Genomic DNA, 18,482 nt, shown 5'->3' with positions numbered 1-18,482 from the left:
GTTTTTGTACTGGATTGGTGGAGGCCAGTTAAATTTTGTTTTCTCACTTTCAGTGTTGACAGTGGGGAGATAGGTAAGAGTCTTTTTTCCAGAAAGCTGCTTCAGCTTGGCTATCTCTGGATGTGTTCCAGGTGACAAAAACAATAGCAAGTGCAGCTGAAGAAAGAGAGGCTAAGCCTGGTGCTCAGGGGGCCCCAGACCACCGGGAATATGGGGCCCATAGAAAGGGAGCCCCTGATTGACTTTTTTTTTTTTTTTTAATTTATTTTTGGGACAGAGAGAGACAGAGCATGAACGGGGGAGGGGCAGAGAGAGAGGGAGACACAGAATCGGAAACAGGCTCCAGGCTCTGAGCCATCAGCCCAGAGCCTGACGCGGGGCTCAAACTCACGGACCGTGAGATCGTGACCTGGCTGAAGTCGGATGCTCAACCGACTGCGCCACCCAGGCGCCCCCTGATTGACCTTTGAAACAATGCATGCCATGTCTCCCCACGGAGAGGGCTTCTTTGATTCTTAGTCATTTCTCCATCCCATCGCTATTCTCTCAAAGTGACAAAGACTACAGAGAGCAACATTTCTGCAGGTAGAATGAAAAAAAAAATCATACAGTTTGGGCATTGGGGACCAGGAGGACCCCTGCTCACCAAATTACTCCCTGGTATAGTGTTCCATGATGACAGATCCCACCATTTCACATTAATGTGGGTCCCTGGTCAAGTTTCTTAACCTGTCTATGTAACCCTTAGATTCCTCAACTGTGAAATGCAGAAATTAATGCCAGCTCCCTCACAAAGAGATGAAATGAGAAAAATCTCTACATAACACTCAGGGTAGTGATTTGCATACAGTGAATGTCTCATGAAGGTTACTTCTTGCTGTCCCTATCACTGATACTGTTAACATTATTACACTAACCTCATTTTTCATGTGATTAAACTTGAAAACCTACACCTAAACTTGAAAATGCATCCCCTTTGCTTTCCCTATATTCACAGATGATTTCTACATTATTGTCAATGCCCTTTCCTGAAGATTGGTTATCATTTCCTGTTTTTTCTCTACCTCTTTCATTACACCAATCTTGTAAATCCTTTAGGGTTTGGGCCCCTGGCCTGACACCCCAAAAGGAAGAGGCTATTGACTAATTCTATGAATTATTTCTTCAATGAATCTGTAGCTCTGTGTTGAGAGTTGTCTTGTGGCACATCTTTCTTGTATTATCATTATTTGTACATTTGTCTAATCTGCCCTATTTGATTTTAATTGGTTGCAGAGATAGGTCAAACCCCATTTACCTTTGAAACATCTGTAGCATATATTCCTGATTAGGTAGTAAGTATTTAGTAAGTATTTTTAGATGAATGAGTGAAGACAATAAGGTAATGATCGAATAATTTATTTATGATATATAATGTCCTCCATTAAATAAAAAAATGGGGTGCTAACCTATGAATGGCTGCCCCCAGGCTCTGAGTCAACACCTAATCACACATAGCAAATTGGGTTTGTGTGTCACTCAGATTTGCCATACATTGTCTCTACCTTCAAATCCAGAGCATTGAAGCCAGGGTGATTCCAGGACCTTGAGACTTGCCTATTAATTTTAGCCATTACCTTTATGGATACTAATTTCTGAGAGTAAATAATCAAGTAAACTTTCTTGTCCCTTGAATGAGAAAAAGTCAGTGATGTGTTTATGTCTTATCCATTAGAGGTCAACTCTACAGCCCCTGCAATGAGAATATTCCCTCCTTGTGAACACTGATAAAATTCAATTTGCATTACATCCCCCTGCATAGTGGACTCTATGTCAGTGGTAGGTTTCTTGTATGTTACTCATGTTCTAGAAGCAATTCCTAATAATTCTCGTTTCAACATCTTGGGAGCAAGCCCCGTCTCTTGTTCTTTCCTTACACAGATACATTGAAATGTTTAAAGGTACTCAAACATACATACCCACTAATGGAGTCCATAAACCCAGTAGCACCAGAGATTTGGGGCCAGTTGAGCTCATTGGTAAGAGCTGTTGGTAAATTGATGAAGGATTTCTAAAGAAAACATAAAGTGGTGATTATAAAAATGGTCATTTGTTTTTTACAGGTAGTAACATTATCCATTGCCTAGGCGGCGTTCTCTGTCTTTCTCACTCTCTTTTTCTTAATCTATTCCTTTAAGAGGCTTTGGTATATAAAGCGTATGCCACTCTATCATCAGGGACTTCACAAAGATCAGCATCACTCATGAACTGGCTTCCATTCAGCTTCTGTGAAAGATGTGAAATGTGTGGCAGCTTATACTCATCCCTCATTTGAAAGGGATGCTTCAGTAGATGGGTAAACTTTCCACTCTTAAATTTGCTGAGATTTTCTCCATATTTATTTTAGATATTCAGGAAATCAACTGCCCAAACAATAATAATACCCAAGCCCCCAGCAAGAATGCCTTCCCTGAGTTCAAAGCCATGTCCTCAGTCAATAAGATAGTGTCTCCTGACCTCCTTGGGAGTCTCAGGCACCTTTGAGAATCTAATTTTGGTTTCTTTCCTCACAAAGATGCACATATATCCAACATGGCCTATGATTTCAAGGGGTTCACATACCCCCTGTATCTCTTACACAGTCTCGGGTTCAAGAACTCCTGACACAGAGTGTTGACAAAACCAGGATTCATTTGAACCATGTTTCTATGGCTTGTGCAAAATCATAGAGAAAAAACATTGCCAGCTATGTCTCCTTATTATTCCTTTTATAAATGCCCTCTGGGATAAACCTCTACTCTGGTCTAATTTCTAGAAAAAGCTTATCTAGACTGATGTTTTCAGAATAGGGTTGCCAAATTTAGCAAATAAAAATAGAGGATGCCCAGTTAAATTTGAGTTTCAATACACAAAATGTATGGGGTGCTGTTGGTTAAGCATCTGACTTCAATTCAATTCATGATCTCACGGTTCATGGATTCTGGGACCCATGTAGGGCTCTGTGCTGAAAGCTCAGAGCCTGGAGCCTGCTTCAGATTCTGTGTTGTCCCCTCTCTCTTTCTGCCATTCCCCTGCTCTGTCTCTCTGTCTCAAAAATCGTCTTAAAAACAAAACCGGGTGCCTGAGTGGCTCAGTCGGTTAAGCGTCCGACTTCAGCTCAGGTCACGACCCTGTGGTTTGTGAGTTTGAGCCCCGCGTCAGGCTCTGTGCTGACAACTCAGAGCCTGGAGCCTGCTTCAGATTCTGTGTCTCCCTCTCTCTCTGCCCCTCCCCTGTTCACGCTCTGTCTCTTAATAATAAATAAACATTAAAAAAATTAAAACAAACAAAAAAACCCCACAAAAAACCCCCAAAATGTGGTGTCTATATACAATGGAATATTAGTCAGTCTTCAAGAAGAAGGAGATTTCTGACCCATGCTAAAACATGGGTGAAACTTAAGGACATTATGCTAAGTGAAATAAACCAGTTTCATAAAAAGATAAATACTGTATAATTCCACTTATAGAAGGTATTTAGAGCTGTCAAATTCATAGATACAGAAAGTAGAAAGGTGTCAGGGGCTGGGAGTGGATGTAGAATGAGGAGCTGCCATTTAATGGGTACAGAGTTGTAGTTTTGCAAGATGAAAAAGTGTTGGAGATTGGTTGCACAGCAACGTGATATACTTAACACTAATGAACTGTACACTTAAAGGTGGGTAAGATTATAAATTTTACGTTGCAAGTATTTTATCACAATTTAAAAAAATGAGTACAAAAAGATTGAATTTCAGGTAAACAAAGAATAATTTTCGGCATAAGTGTGTCCTGTGCAATGTTTGGAACATGTTTATACTTAAAAAGTTGTTTGTTATGCATCTGAAGTTCAAATTTAACTGGGTGTCCTGTATTTTACCAGGGGATCTCAGTTTGGATACACACTCTGAAATCCAATGCTTCCTTTTTGCCCTGGCTGACAGGAAGCCTCAATGCCTGGCTGCAGGAAGCAGTTTATCTCAGGTACATAGTGTCTTCTCCTCCATGTGCCCTTGAGCTTCTCAACATTGAAAACCTATGCCTCCTTTGGATAAACATGAAAACCTTGGGTCCTCCTTTAATGTTTATTTTAAAATGAAAAATAAACTAAGGATAATGTCTAAAGGCAAATCCTATCAAAGCAATTGTGGCACAGAATACAAGTTTTCAAATTGCATATGGCCCTTCCCCTGCTGGCTTCCTTGCTTATGATGATCCTTATCCTGTCTCCTAAAGAGAACCTAAATGTGGAGGCTATGAGGGAAGGAAAAGCCACACTTCTCTCTCATTAACCACTTGAAAATGTATCATTATTATTTTTTCTGATTACAAAGTATACTTGTTATAGAACTCAAATATATAATAATTTACAATATAGAAAGTCTCTCATCACTTCCCCTTAAGAGATAATCATTGTGAGGTAACCACTGTTAACACCTTGTGAGCTACCTATCGACATCTATATCATATCTGTATCTATGCCTATATCTATCTATATCTATATCTATACCTAAAGCTATCTATAGATGAACATTATATATGTGTTCAGAATAGGGTTGCCAATGGTTATGAATCTACCATCATTCTTTAAACTTGGAAAACTTCAAAACTCAAGTAGTTTTCCTAGTGTCAGGGTGTGATGGTTCTTACCATCATATAGAGAATGAGTACTCAAAATAAAATAAAATTTATTTCTCAACTGTGGACTGTAATGGGTTGAATTGTGTCCTCCAAAGAAGCATGTGAAAGGCCTAACCCTCAACATTTCAGAATGTGACCTTATTTGTAATAGGGGGCCATTGCAGATGCAATTAGTTAAGATGAAACACTTTTTCATCTTGCAAAACTACTGAAATAGGATGTGTCCCTAATGCACTATGACTGGTCTCTTCACAAGAAGAAGAAGAAGAGACACAGAGACACAGGGGCAAGACCATGTAATGATGGAGGCAGAAACTGGAGTCAAAGAACAAGTCAAGGAGCACCAAGGATCGCCAGTGATCACTGGAAGCTAGAAGAGAGGCATGGAACAGATTCTTTCTCAGATCTGTCAGAAGGAAACATCCTGCTGACATCTTGATCTCAGATTTTCAGCCTCCAGAACTGTGTGAACAATTTTTTTTTAAAGCCATTCAGTGTGTGATACTTTGTTGCAGTGGTCCAAGGAAACTATGGCATGGTCTGAACTGGACAATTTGCTTGCAGTTCTTATCATTCTTATTCAGAGGTCCAAGATACAAACCTTCTACTGTGTTCATTTACTTCTCAAAATACGTCATGTAACAAACAAATAATTCACACATAGCAGTTGTCCTGTTGTGCCTTGCCCTGTTTTCCTTGGCTCTGTGAGCTTTCTCCTTCCACATGTCAATCCCAAGGACCCCATCCTTATTCTTATCCCAAGGGTGATTTTCAGCACAGTGGGGGCAGGAAGTGGAAGAGAGGTGACCGGAAAGGATGGCTTCTTGGGATTAACTCTTCTGGTTAGCAACAAAATAATGTATTATCATTAATAATTATAATAATTATGTATTAAGAAAATAACAATAATGTGTCAATTATGGTTTATCTCTATCTAAGGAGCAGAAACAGGCGATGGAAAAGAGGCTCCTGATGAATCTTGAAGCACCATGCAGTTCCAGTGACTGGCACTTTGTCACCCCTTAGCAGGAGGCACCCGCCACTTTCTGCTCAAAACTCCACCATTATTGTGAGTCAGATACTCTCTGTTTTGGTTTCTGTTCCTCCTGCCACTATAACTCAAATGTCTTCTCTGTTTTTTTTTAATCTTATTTTTTCCCTAGGTCTTGCTGTTTACAATGTGTGTTTGCTGTAGGATTTGAGAATATTCAATTCATCCAGAGAAGACAAGAAAAGTAAACAGAATGGATGAAACTCATAAGATTTGTTAGGCAGAGATAGTGAATAAGCAGGTGGCTTGTGATATGTAGACAGAATACGTGAGCTGTGTTAAGTGAGTCAGTAGCCTATAGAGCATATTGAGAGTTAAAGGAACAATACAACACTCCCCGATACCTCTCTCTCTCTCTCTCTCTCCTTTTTCTCAGTCCTCTGCATCATGACAACCCCAGATTTGGGGAACTGGGCACAGAACTAGGCTTCTGATTTGGGATGGGCCTGCTCTCTCTTTCATAGGAGTTAGACAGGAACCCTGCTGGCAGGGAGGTGTGCCTGATGCTCTCTGCAGCCTGGAGCAGTAACGGAGGGGATGTCAGTTCTGAAGCGTGCCAGCCAAGTAGGGAAAGGCTTTACTCTAAAAATGCAGAAGCTCTACTTCTGTGTCTGGCTCTACAAAGACAGTGAAACTCCACGGTTTGGATATGACACATTGGAAATGGGTTCCATAGTCTATCCAGCCCCATTCTCAGTCAGGGGTGGGTGATAAAGTGTTTATCTTCCCAGTTGGGGGGGGGGAGCAGATGTTGAGAGAGAGTTAGGACAGAGGAGAAAATGGCTGGCAGCCTTGTTTTGGGTAGTGGGGTCTCTCAATTCAGTCTCTCTGGATCAATCCCTTCAGATCTCAAATATCTGGGAGAATCCTGGACTTCTTGCTGCTCTTGAAAAAAGCCCCAACCAGTCCTGGAATCATCCCTACCAGGATTTAAGCTGGAGCAGATGGCAGCTGATGCTGAATCACAGCGGGGACCAGGGTGGCTTTGTATCTCACAGCCGAAGTCCTGGAAAGCCCAGGAAGGTCAGCTGCATAGGTTTATCCTGGTCACTCAATTAACCTTGAAATAACACGCATTTGTGCTTTCCTGGTTAAATGTTTCAGACTTCATTTATGGTGTTATGGTGAAGTTTTACCATTCTTGGCTGTGCAAAACCAGGGGCTTTACCTTTGTGTCAGTTTTGGTATCTCCGATGGCTGTAGAATATTACTCTCTTTAACAGGAATGTTGGGAGGGTCAAAGGACAGTGAGGGGAGCAGCTTGACAAGTAGAAGCCCCACACTGTGTAAAGAATCATGTTTGGGTGGATTATGTAGTGTCCCCTCCAAGTGGATTGTCCCAGGTTTAAGAGGAATGAATTTTATTGCAGATAATAGAAAACATTTGAGCAGACAAATAGAAGCCCCAACATACTTTTTCTTCCTTAGTAAATTTGGTAGATAAAAATGAGAAGTAATGGCCATTAATAGCAAAGGTTTTATAGACCCTAGCAAAAAGAGAATGTTTAAGTCATATCACATTAAACACTAAAAGCCTTATTCACGCAACATTGTACCCAAGATATTTCAGGCATTTAAGGCAGGAAAGATGCAAATTAGGATCTCCCTCATCAACTCCTGCTTATTCCTCTTGAGCATTTATGTTCTCAGAAAACTTGTCTTAAATGTACCTTAAATGTACATATGTAGAAAGACAATGTTTACCAAGAAAAATTTCCCAAATTTGTAAAGAGCATCAGAAACTCAATGAGTGATAAGTCAACTGCCTCATTGCTTCAGATTTTCTCAATGATACACAATGTTTTATGTCATAATTGACATGTACATACCATTTTTGTGTAATATTTTAACATTACTGTGTGTGTGTGTGTGTGTGTGTGTATTTCCATGAATTGAGAAAGCCCACTGGTTCTCATTTTTAATGCGTATTCAGTAAATATAAAACTTTGGATTTGGGAATATTTTAAGCCCTAACTTCAATAAGCAACTTATATTTGGGTTTCTTAAAACCATATGAAGTGACGGAGAATAATGGCATCAACCAGAAGTTCATTTGGTTCTGCCAATCTTCCAATGATAAAGGGAATATTCTTGGAGCCTTTATTTCACTGTTTCCATTTGAGCCCTCTCTGTCCGACAGTGCCATGGACAAATTGTACAGTGTATTCCCTTCTGTAGTACTGTTAACTGGGTTAGATCTAAGTTGTTTATTTTCAAATAATACAAAGTCACTTGGAGGAATCTGTAGCTAACTTCTGTTGGAAAAAGATATGAAAAATATCATCAGTTAAATAAGTTTTTAAAAATTTATTTATCAGGAACTAAACTCTCAAAGCAGACAGGTTTTGTTGTTTTACTCAAAGAGGAAAATAGCTCTTAGGTTGGTCTTTTGATAATGGAACAAGAATCTCAAGGCCTAGGAATCAGAGATCGCTGTTTAGTTTTGGGACCACGAGCCTCCCAGCCCTCTTGGTCGGCCACTATTTCACCTGTCTTGCAGGTGGCCTAGATGAGGCTGTGCTCCTGCTTTGTGCCTTTTTCCCCCTCCTTTGAAAAAATTTTAAATTTACTTATTTAAATTCAAGTTAATTAACATACAGTGTCATCTTGGCTTCAGGAGTAGACCCCAGTAATGCATCTCTCACAGATGACATCCAGTGCTCATTCAACAAGTGCCCTCCTAAATGCCCATCCCCCTCCACCTCCCCTCCATCAACTCCCAGTTTGTTCTCTGTATTTAAGTCTCTTACAGTTTGCTTCCCTCTTGGTTTTTCTTATTTTTCCTTCTCTTCCCCTATGTTCATCTGTTGTATTTCTACACCTTTCAATCTCACAGGCCTGCTCTATGACCTCCTGCCTTCTCAGGCCACTGCCTGGGACTCAGTCTCATCATCCACCCTCCCCCCTCCTATCTCCCGCCACTACCTTAGTGCATTTCCTTATAGATATACCAAGTCATGAAACTTCAAGGGCCCTCCTTGTCCCTCGCACAAACTTTCTTGCTCTGGTCCCTTTCCTTTAGGCTTTGATATGTGAATAAATCCTATAAATGAATGTATATTCCTTCATGATGCTTGAATGTGCTACATTTCCCAGGTAACTGCGTTTTAGGCCAGAGGAGAGAAAGGACTAATAATGAATTCCCCCTATGTGCCAGGCACTGAGACGGGAAACTTGTACACACTGTGTAACTTCATCAAACAACTCTGTGAGGCAGGGGCTAGTCTTCTTCCTTCCTTCCTCGGTCCCTTCCGCAAACACTGAGCAACTACCATGTCTCAGATACTGGATACTACCTTTTAGAAAAGGAACAAGCATCCAAGCCTCAGATGAACAGCAGTAAATTAAATGAGCACACCTCAACCTACTAGGAGATACTAGAAAAAGCCCATTTTGTGGTGGCACCTCTTGTCACTGGTCCCGGGCCACAGAGGACTCTGTATTTTCTGTGCAGAAACTGGGCCACGTGGGACTCAGGAAAACTGTGGCAAACAGAACTCAGAGGGAGTTTGGGTGACTTGCCAAGGTCACAGAGCTGGTACGTAGTGGGGCTCAGATTTGAACACAGGTTCTGGTGGGATTAGGAAGGGAGAGGCTTGGAGCAGGCCAGAAGAACCTCAGCTTTCAGTAACCCCTTGTATCTGGTCCTTGCTTTCCCCCTAAGCTGCCAAATCTCATGGAATCACAAACTTGGCTAAGCTGGATTGGCTAGTTGTTGAAAATGAGGCTTCCTGGGTGTCTACTGAGAAGCTGGTCTCTCAGATACTACTTTGGGTAAAAGGTTCAGAAATCTACAGATAATCCAGGAGTGGCTGCTATCTTTTCCTCTCTGTTTCTCTTATGTGGAAGCCAAGCATACCTTATGAAGAGTACAGAATGAATATTTTTGGGATATATACTAAAATGATATGTGAGCCTACACAGACACATACATACACACCCCACTCACATATTCCCAGGGTCTGTTCTGTCCTCACATCTGCTGGGGAAAGGCAGACTCAGAGAACCACTACCAATCTGGAGGTTTATCTTCCAGTGCAGCTGGCAGATGAAGGTCTGGGAGAGCAGGGGAAGTATATTTCCTCTGGTTTCTGCCTCTCAATCTCAGACTTTACTCAGTCAGGCAGCATCATTCACATAAGCTAATACTTTGATATAGACAATTTCAAGAATGTAATTAAACTCTGAGTTTGATTCATAAACCTTAGAATCCTGTACACAGTGAAATGAGTCTCCTATTGATGTCCTGGTGGCCCTATAATTCATTAAACATACAGAGAGAGAGAGAGAGAGAGAGAGAGAGAGAGAGAGACAGGGAGACAGAGAGAGAAACACATCAAATGCCATCCTGTGCTAGGCACTCTGTTTACCACTGTACCAAGCAGTAGTAAGTTCCTCCTTTGTGGAGCTCACAGTCTAGAAAATAAACATTTCCCAGCTGGGTACCTTGAAGACTTCCTTTACCTCTTCTGTATCTCAGTTTCTTTGTCTATATGATGGTCTAATAACAGCACCTATCTCATCGGGTGGTCTGAAAAGACAATCCATTTAGAATTATAAGTGTTCAATGAAAGTTAGCTCTTAGTGGTAGTGATAGGGAAGTCCAGAGTGATAGAAAGGACACCTGTCTCATATGTGGGGGTTTGAAAAGGAATCTTGTAAGAAATGTCATCCCATGTGAATCCTGTGAGGTTACTGAGAGGGAGCCAGACAAAAAGGGGCAGGGGAAAGAGTTTAAGCACTGGCAATACCATATACAAAATTCCACAGCTGAATCCATCCTATTACATACAAGGAAGACCAACAAACTCTGCCTGTAACAAACCCAAGGAGCATATATGCCAGTTCTCTATTGCTCTATCTATTGTTATGACCAGTAACAACTGCTCAGCTCCTGGGATGATACCTATTGAAGGCACATTTAAACTTTAGCAAGAGCTAAATAAGTAGTTTTCAGGTAAAAAACGTATAGCATTTCATCTTTGACCCTATGCCAGTCCAAAGCCTTATGGGGCAGTGAAGAAAGTCAAATAAAGATTTCTAGCAAAATGTGACCAGTAGACATAAAGAGGACAGAATGGCAAGCAACAATCTTTCATCATTTTGCCAGAATATAGCTCTTTTTATTAATCTATTTTTTCACCTTGTCAGCTCCTCTTAGTCTCTTTCATTCCCCTTTTCTTTTATTTATTATTTAAGGTCTAACCCCATCATTTATTTATTCGATGAATGAGTTGAGGGATGCATTTATCTAATCGCCCCATACCAAATGAAAATGCATTGTGCAGTTGGATTTCTTCCACAAAATTCAAGTCCTTCCATCATTATTTCTAGAGTGGTTGAAGAACTGTATTCAAATTCATAAAACTGAGAAAACAAGAGTTTAAAGTGTCCTGCTGCTATGCAGAAAAAAAATCACAACCTTTTCTTTCATGGAGCCAGTGGAACACATTTTTTCACAAACAGAAAAAATAACTATTCTAAGGGCCAGGAACAGGCAACAAGGCACACATATAAAATTTCACTCTTCAGATACCTTCATTTGTAAAGGTTTGGTCATTTTTTTGAAGCATTCAAGCTGCTGTTTGTCTGGGGTGGGGTAGTTTTCATTTTTTGAGAGGTAACATCAAACATTAGACTCTAGAAGCCCAAAGTCCACAGCCAAGCTACAGGGGAATCCATCACGGGGGCACCTGATGACCAGGCCAGAACTGGGCTGTCACTCCCCACTATCTAGCTCATCAAAAATGATCTCATTTTCTTCCTCTCCCCTCTTCCACCTTATACCAAGAAGCTATCACAAAACCTCGCTGATTCTATCCTTCCAACTTGCACATGTGATGGTCCTGGGTTACTGCCACAGCCTCTGGCCAGGGTCCCTGCCTTCTCACACTCCCCATACCATCTTCAGCAGTCTATTCTAGAATCTTGTTGGGGAGCTTTGTTAAGATATGGATCCTGTTTGGGTAGATTTGTGGTGGGGTCTTAGAATTTATTTTTAATAAGTGCCCTAAATGGCTGCAGTGACTGGCCTGGTTTGGGAAACACTGCTCTTTGGGCTACAGTAGCTATTCAAAGTCATCCTCCACATGGCACCACCCACTGCCCCAACTTCTTCTCACATCCCACTCAACTACCTGTGGGCCACTCAGACCTTCAGGCCTGTCACAAGCTCTTCTTCCTACTCTGCGGTCTTTACTTATAAATTGCTACTTATTGGTCAAGCATTAGCTAAATCCTGACTTCTTTGACCCTCCTTCCTTTGTGAGGTGCTCTTCTCACTCTCATCACACCCTGTGCATGCTTAGCTAATTACACCTAACATGCCAGCACTAGGGTGGAGTAGGCCAACTTTTTAGTATAAAGGGGCTTTGGTCTCTGTTGTGACTACTCAGTTCTGCCATTGTAGTGGAAAAGCAGCCACTGACAATATGTAAATGAATGTGCATGCTGTGTTTCACTGAAACATTATTTACCAAAAAATGGGAGGGACCACATTAGGTTCAAGGGTTATAGTTTGCTGACTTCTGCTCTAGGCTCCAATGTATTCAGTTTGTGTCTGGGCTCCATGTTTAACTGCATTATCTTGGGTAAGTTAGTTATCCTAAGTCTTCATTTCTTCATCTATAAAACACATAATAATGGGGTCATTTCAGTGCTTTTTTTTTTTTTTTTAGAGAGAGAGAGACAGAGTGCCAGCATGGGAGTGGGGTGGTGGGGGGCAAGAGAGAGAGAGAGAGAGAGAGAATCTTAAGCAGCCTCCATGCTGATGTAGGGCTTGATCCCACAACCCTGGAATCATAACCTGAGCTGAAATCAAAAGTCAGACACTTATCTGACTAAGCTGCCCAGGGGTCCCTCATTTCAGTATTAAATGAGATAATACTAAGTACAATGCCTGGCATTTGGTAAACATATGGTAATATTTGCTTAATGTAATTATTATAATTGTGAGTTTACCTATCTTTCCAACTAGACTTTAAGCTCCTTGAGGTTAGAGCCGGCTTTTCACGTCTATGGCCTGAGTTGTTCACCCTTATCTATTTTCTGTGCCTTTAACAATAGAACTCCTACAGTGTTAGCTGGGCACATGGCTGTACTTCCCAGCCTCGGTTACAGCCTAGTGTGAGCATGTGACTGAGTTCTGGACAATGAGGTGTGTGAGAGAGTAACACATGCCACCTCTGTGCCAAATACTTCCAGAGGATGTGTGTGTCCTCACTTGGTCCTTTTTCCTTCCTACAGGAGGGAGGTGAACAAAGCAGGAGCAGCCACCGTGAACCCAGAGGTGGAAGCTGCGTGTTGAGGTTGGCCGAATTATCCTGCCAGCCCTGGACTGCTTCCCTCTGGATTATTATATGAAAGGAGACCACATTTTCATCTTAAGTCACTTAATTTGGTGATTCTTTGTTATAGCAGCTGAACCTATACCCTGCTTGATTAATTACTAGTCTTTTAAGAAGGGCTGACCCACCTGCTATTCTTTCTGGCTCTCAAATATGTTACCAACATGCAAACATGAACTTTTTGCTCCTTATTGATCTATTTTTGCTCGGGGTCTTTATCAGTCAGTCTTTAAATTATTGGCTCAGTGTTGCTGTCCTCAATTTCTCTCCCTGGAATCTTTGGACCTTCTCTTTCAGAATGCTCCCCTTGGTTTTCTTCTAGGAATTATGGCTTAGCCAATCTGACCAATCTGTAAGCCATTGCCTTGAATAGGAAATCCCTAGGAAATCACTCAGAAGCCAGGCATTTGGCAAGGGCTAGGCTGGGTGATCTCCATTCTTTTTATCCCAGGGAATGGCATGGAGGGAATTAGCTGAATGAACTAATGAATGACTGGAGTGTAGCAATCAATTCCAGTCATCCAAAATTATTTCTAAATGCCAGGGTTTTCCTCTTTCCACATCCCAACTGATTCAAGACTCTAAATGTTTTTCCTATGATGAGTCAGTTTCCTGAGACCCAGTTTATGGTTGAGGAACTTGAGGGAGAGCAAAGCAAAGTGGTAAATATAATTAACTAGGGGGCAAGAAATTACATCTAGTCTTCGTAGCACGCTGGATCACACAGGTGTTTACCGACTCATGCTGCCTCTCTCTGAGCAAATCTCCATCTAATGTGCTGGGAGAGCAGGCATATGGGCTGAGTAATTATAAATGCCTTTCAGAAGTACGATGCTTAAAATAATTTCCTCTTATAGTTTTTCCTAACCCCGGGTGTTTGTCTTTTCAATTCTTGCAGAAGGCAGTGAGGGCTAAGATCACAAATGTTTTCAGAAGAATGAGCCTGCAACAGCATCGTACTTTGCTGGCAGGTAAGAGCCCCAAAGGCTCACCTTGAGTGGGAAGAAAAGGGCATTACATTGATCCGGCCTCAAGGCAAGAGCCCGTCTGGCCTGTGCCCGTGAACAGAGAATGGGAATAGAACACTCTGTCTCTTGTGGCCTGATAGCTGCTGGAGAAAAGAATTCACCATGGTGAATACAACTCTCTTTTTCGGGCAGAATAAATGAGGAGTAACTAGAATTGAGGCTTCTCTTCTCACTGCTTAGCATCTTTAATCTACTAGCTGGCAAGATGTCTGAGGAGCAGAAAATATAATTTTGTCCAATTTTACTGAACTACAGTCTTTCCTCATCTTGAAAAAATAATAATAATAAAGTACTCTAATTCTTAAGTATTTCTGGAGTCGACATGAATCTAGCCGAGGTAGAATTTCCATATTTTATGTGCACCATGAAAATCAGCCTTTATGCTTAATGGAAGCTTTGGGCTCACTGTTAAATCCAGAGAGCAGGAAGCAGGGCAGGTTAGGGAGAGTCAGGGTGAGAGCTTTGATACTTGCCTGTGCGGTCTGTGGGCTAATAAAGGTCAACCAAACTTGATCTACACACTCATCTCAAAGAGTCCAATGAAGCACATGTGGGCTTGAAAGACTGGAGCCGCTTTGCTCTTGGGTGAATATGCATTTTCTGCAGCCAGATTAAGGATTCATTTTGTCCTTGACACAGCACGAAATTCAATCTGCGCCTACTTACCCTACAGACAACAGCCTGCCGGGGGTCGTGCTAAGATTTTATAATAGTACAGGCAACAGCCTTCACTAGCAACATAAACATTTGGGAAATTGTATTTCAGAATCTCTTCTCCCTCCTCTTTCCCCCAGCCCCAACCCGTCACGCAATTCTGGTTCAGTGAAATGCAGCATTTAATATTTTGGAAATAATTTTCGAACAGATGGGGAAGAGGCAGGAGGGCAGCATCTAATGCTGGCCTTGATGATCTCTCTGCCTCCCTTCCGTTCTCAACAAAACATCTCAAGCAGTGAATGTTTTTCCTTTGAAGGAAAAAAAAAAGCACGAAAGTGTTTTCAAATCCACTCGTTTTTCTTTGCAATCTTTCTAAGTTGAGATCTTTCCTGTAGCATGGGAAGCTTATTCTGGATCTGACTACTAGGACACCTCGGAGAGAAGCTAGGGTTGTTTAAGGAGGGAGGAGGGGAAAAACCAGCTTTCTGCCCTCAGCCGAATGAGGCTCAGAACCTTTGTTTATGCGGAACCAGTAGGGTGATTCTTCACACTCTCTTTATTGAACTACAAATATCTTTCCAGATGAACACACTCCTAATCTAATTAGCTGTAAACAGGCCTCTCGGGTGCCACACTGCTTAACTAGAGGATGGCAAGAAGGGCGGAGAAGAGGAGGCTGTGGCAGGAAAGATACCCACCACTGTGGATTCCTTTCCATAGGCACAGTTGGGATGGGGTGATGTATTTGCAGCAGTGTTTTCTGCTTTTAGGGAAGCAAAGGCCAAGAAATGTTGAAGTCTCATAAAGGGCAGAATTATGAAACAATGAGTAATTGGGTTTCTACAGCACTTCCCTCTCTTTCCAGATTATATGATGTATTCCTTGGCACAGGAGAGGAAGCCAGGGCACCAAAAACGTGGGGTCCTGAAGGGTGTTGGTTGATGGTACCTATTCCCACTGTCGAGCCCTGAGTGAGGCCACACAGCTGGTTGTATGCCACAGTTCCTTACCCGAGGAACCTTGAGATTCAAGGCATCAGTCACACGCCTTCCTCTAGCTTCTGGTAAAATCCCATCTTCCTTTTTGTTCCCTAGCTTTGGTGTCAGCAATGATTAATCTCTTCAGAAACTGCCTTTGAGTTCTAATACCTATGTAATCAGTTGTGTGTATGAAATGCAACTCCAGTGTAGCCAGTCTCCTGTATTAAATCCCTTCGGTTGGAATGCTTTTATTTTCCTGATTGGTCCCTGCTAAATGTTGCCTCTGACCCTGACTAGAAACCCAAGGCTCCATCTGCTGAATTAGCCAAAAGTTTGGGGGCTCTCTTCCTTTGTGGTGACATTACTAAAAGACTCTCAAACAGTTAGACCCATGGGCAGAGGGTGCATTCTCAGTGGACACTCTCTTGGGGAATCTCACACATTCTAATATGCTCTGGAAATCTTGGGTTGAGAGGCTAGTCCACACTATGCTGAAGGAGTCCCATTTTACCCTAAAACATTTTATCTTAGAGTACCTCTTTCCTGGCATTTATAGATGTAAAGAATTTGGAAAACCACTGCAGTACTCCACAACCACTTCTTTCTTTTGTAAATCCTCAAAATTTGGACATTAGAAGCAGTAGGAAAACTGTGACAATGGTTCTCAAAATACGGTCTGGGGGATCACTGGGGACCTTTGAGACCCTCACCAGGAGTTCATGAGCACACTATTTTCATCATAATACTGAGACTTGATTTGCCTTTCTCACTTTCACTTTTATTTCACTCATGAGGGTACAGGAAGCAGATATAGGGATCCAGCTGTCTATAGGCAGATATCAAAGAGATTCACAAAAGTGGGAAAGAAAACTACTCTTCTAACTTATTTTGTTGTTTGTTTTGGAAAATAAAGTTATGTCATAAAAATATGCCATTTATATTGATGTATTTCTTATTGTTATTGTCAAATGAATTAATGAATAATTCATGGCTGAACCTTCTGACCGCAGAGGGTGGTGGGCGGAGGGAGAAGAGGTACAATCAGATATGATTCTTCTGGTTGGGCAGATGTCCAAAGCTGGCTCCCTATAACGAGGGCTCTGAGAGGCCCTGCTAGGAACATGGGACTAACCTCACAGGCAGCTAGTGCATTCTCCTAACCCCATCTAGTCTTTTAGGTTTCATGCTCCAGGCCCTGGTCATCTGGAGGTTACCCTCCACAGTGAAATCATCTGCAGGCGATCTCCAGGATTTTTAATAATCCAGGCTGGCTCTCCCTTCCTGGGGTCCACATTCTTGCCCCGGGACACACACTCTTTCTATCTTGTTGCCTCAGTCACCATGCTTACATCATTCACGAGAGTGTCAGACACCAGCCCTTGTGACCCCAGTCTCTGGAGACAGCTATCTGAGTCTGCTAGTGGTCACCTACACTGAGGGGAAAACATGTTCACCCTTCCCCCAAGGGGAGAGCTGAGCTCCACTGCCATGCTGACGCCAGCCATTCCCTGCCTCAACTCATAGACCTCCGAGGTTGGGCCTTAAGCTACAGGTTGCAGAAATGATTTTCACTCCCTTCTTTTGTATGTCCTGTGGAAAGCGGGAATAGTTGGGGCCTCAGTTGAAACTTAGGTAGAAATAAATAGCCCAATTTGTAATATCCTATTATAAAACTATCCCAAATTTCTGATGAGATAGTCATCATTATTTATATTTTTTAGATGAGGAAATTAATTTCAGAAAGGATAAGTGGCTAAGCTAGGACTCGAACTCAGATCTGATTCAAGGTCCAAAATTACTTTAAATAGAGATAACTTAGGGGCTGGAAATGCCCCTCTGGGCACTTGCTCTTGACTCAAGGTGTCAGTTTCATACATGGCTCTCATGCTATCAGTTGGGTGGCCATACATCCCAATTTGTCTGGACCAATCTAGGTCAATGCCCATTGTCCTCATATAATTATCAGTCATGACCCCTCTTCTCTTAGGTTTGGACAACAAATTACAAGTTCACCATAACCATTAGGGGTTGGGGGTATGGTGCAGAAGAACCAGAGGCACCAGAAATTTCTTAGGGGGACAGACTCTTCCAGAAGAGTCTTCAAAAGCTGGCTTTGACCCTCTAGGGAAGATCTGCATTAGAGGAGTGAAGTCAGTGAGGCAGTCTTTCCAGATGCAGGGATGCCTGAACAGCCCTGAGTAAAGCCCAGCCAGGTGGGACACTGGCTCTGGAGGGTGGTCTCTTCAGGAGCTGGCTCTAAAGTCCACAGGGTGGGAAGGGTATGAGAAAAATACATGTCCACTGTTAATTCCAGATAACTTCTGCATTTGTCCTTTTCTTTTCTTCCCCATTGTACTCTTGTAGCTTAGGACACTTTCACTAGAAGATGAACAACTAGCTGGTCTCCTTTCCTGTTTTCCTCCCAATCCAATCCATCCTGCTATTGAAATCAGAGTGATTTTTCTAAAATTCAAATAAGACTGCTACTATTTCTCAGTTAAAAACCCTTTGGTGGCTTCCTATTGCCTTCAGGATAAACTCTGAATTCCTTAATGTGGCTTCAAGGGCCTTTGAGATCTGGCTCTTATGCACCTTCCTAGACTCTTCTCGTACCTTCTCCACCTTGCTCCCACTTACCCTCTAGTTCGCCACACTAAACTTCCCAGAATGCTGAACCCTCTTACTTGTGAGCATTTGCGTGTGCTCTTTCTGCTGCTAGCACACTCCTCACTGCTAGGACCAAACTGCCTGAATTCCTTCTTTCCTTGGGTGTGGGGAGTGTG

The 18,482-nt window shown here is 42.1% G+C and overlaps 1 protein-coding gene across 3 annotated transcripts in view; it reads right to left on the bottom strand.

Annotated features, from left to right (window-relative positions):
* Window positions 1-18,482, bottom strand: part of AOAH (acyloxyacyl hydrolase) — a 174,814-nt gene that overhangs the window by 73,847 nt on the left and 82,485 nt on the right. For all 3 annotated transcript variants that reach the window (XM_058724586.1, XM_058724585.1, XM_058724587.1), the window contains exon 13: window positions 1,959-2,050. In XM_058724586.1, the coding sequence (XP_058580569.1) occupies window positions 1,959-2,050 (92 nt within the window). The remainder of the gene's footprint in view (window positions 1-1,958; window positions 2,051-18,482) is intronic.

Source organism: Neofelis nebulosa, chromosome 4 (genome assembly GCF_028018385.1).
Source record: "Neofelis nebulosa isolate mNeoNeb1 chromosome 4, mNeoNeb1.pri, whole genome shotgun sequence".
NCBI lineage: Eukaryota > Metazoa > Chordata > Mammalia > Carnivora > Felidae > Neofelis > Neofelis nebulosa.
Note: the sequence above shows the minus strand (reverse complement) of the source record. Positions and strands in the feature narration are given on the sequence as shown.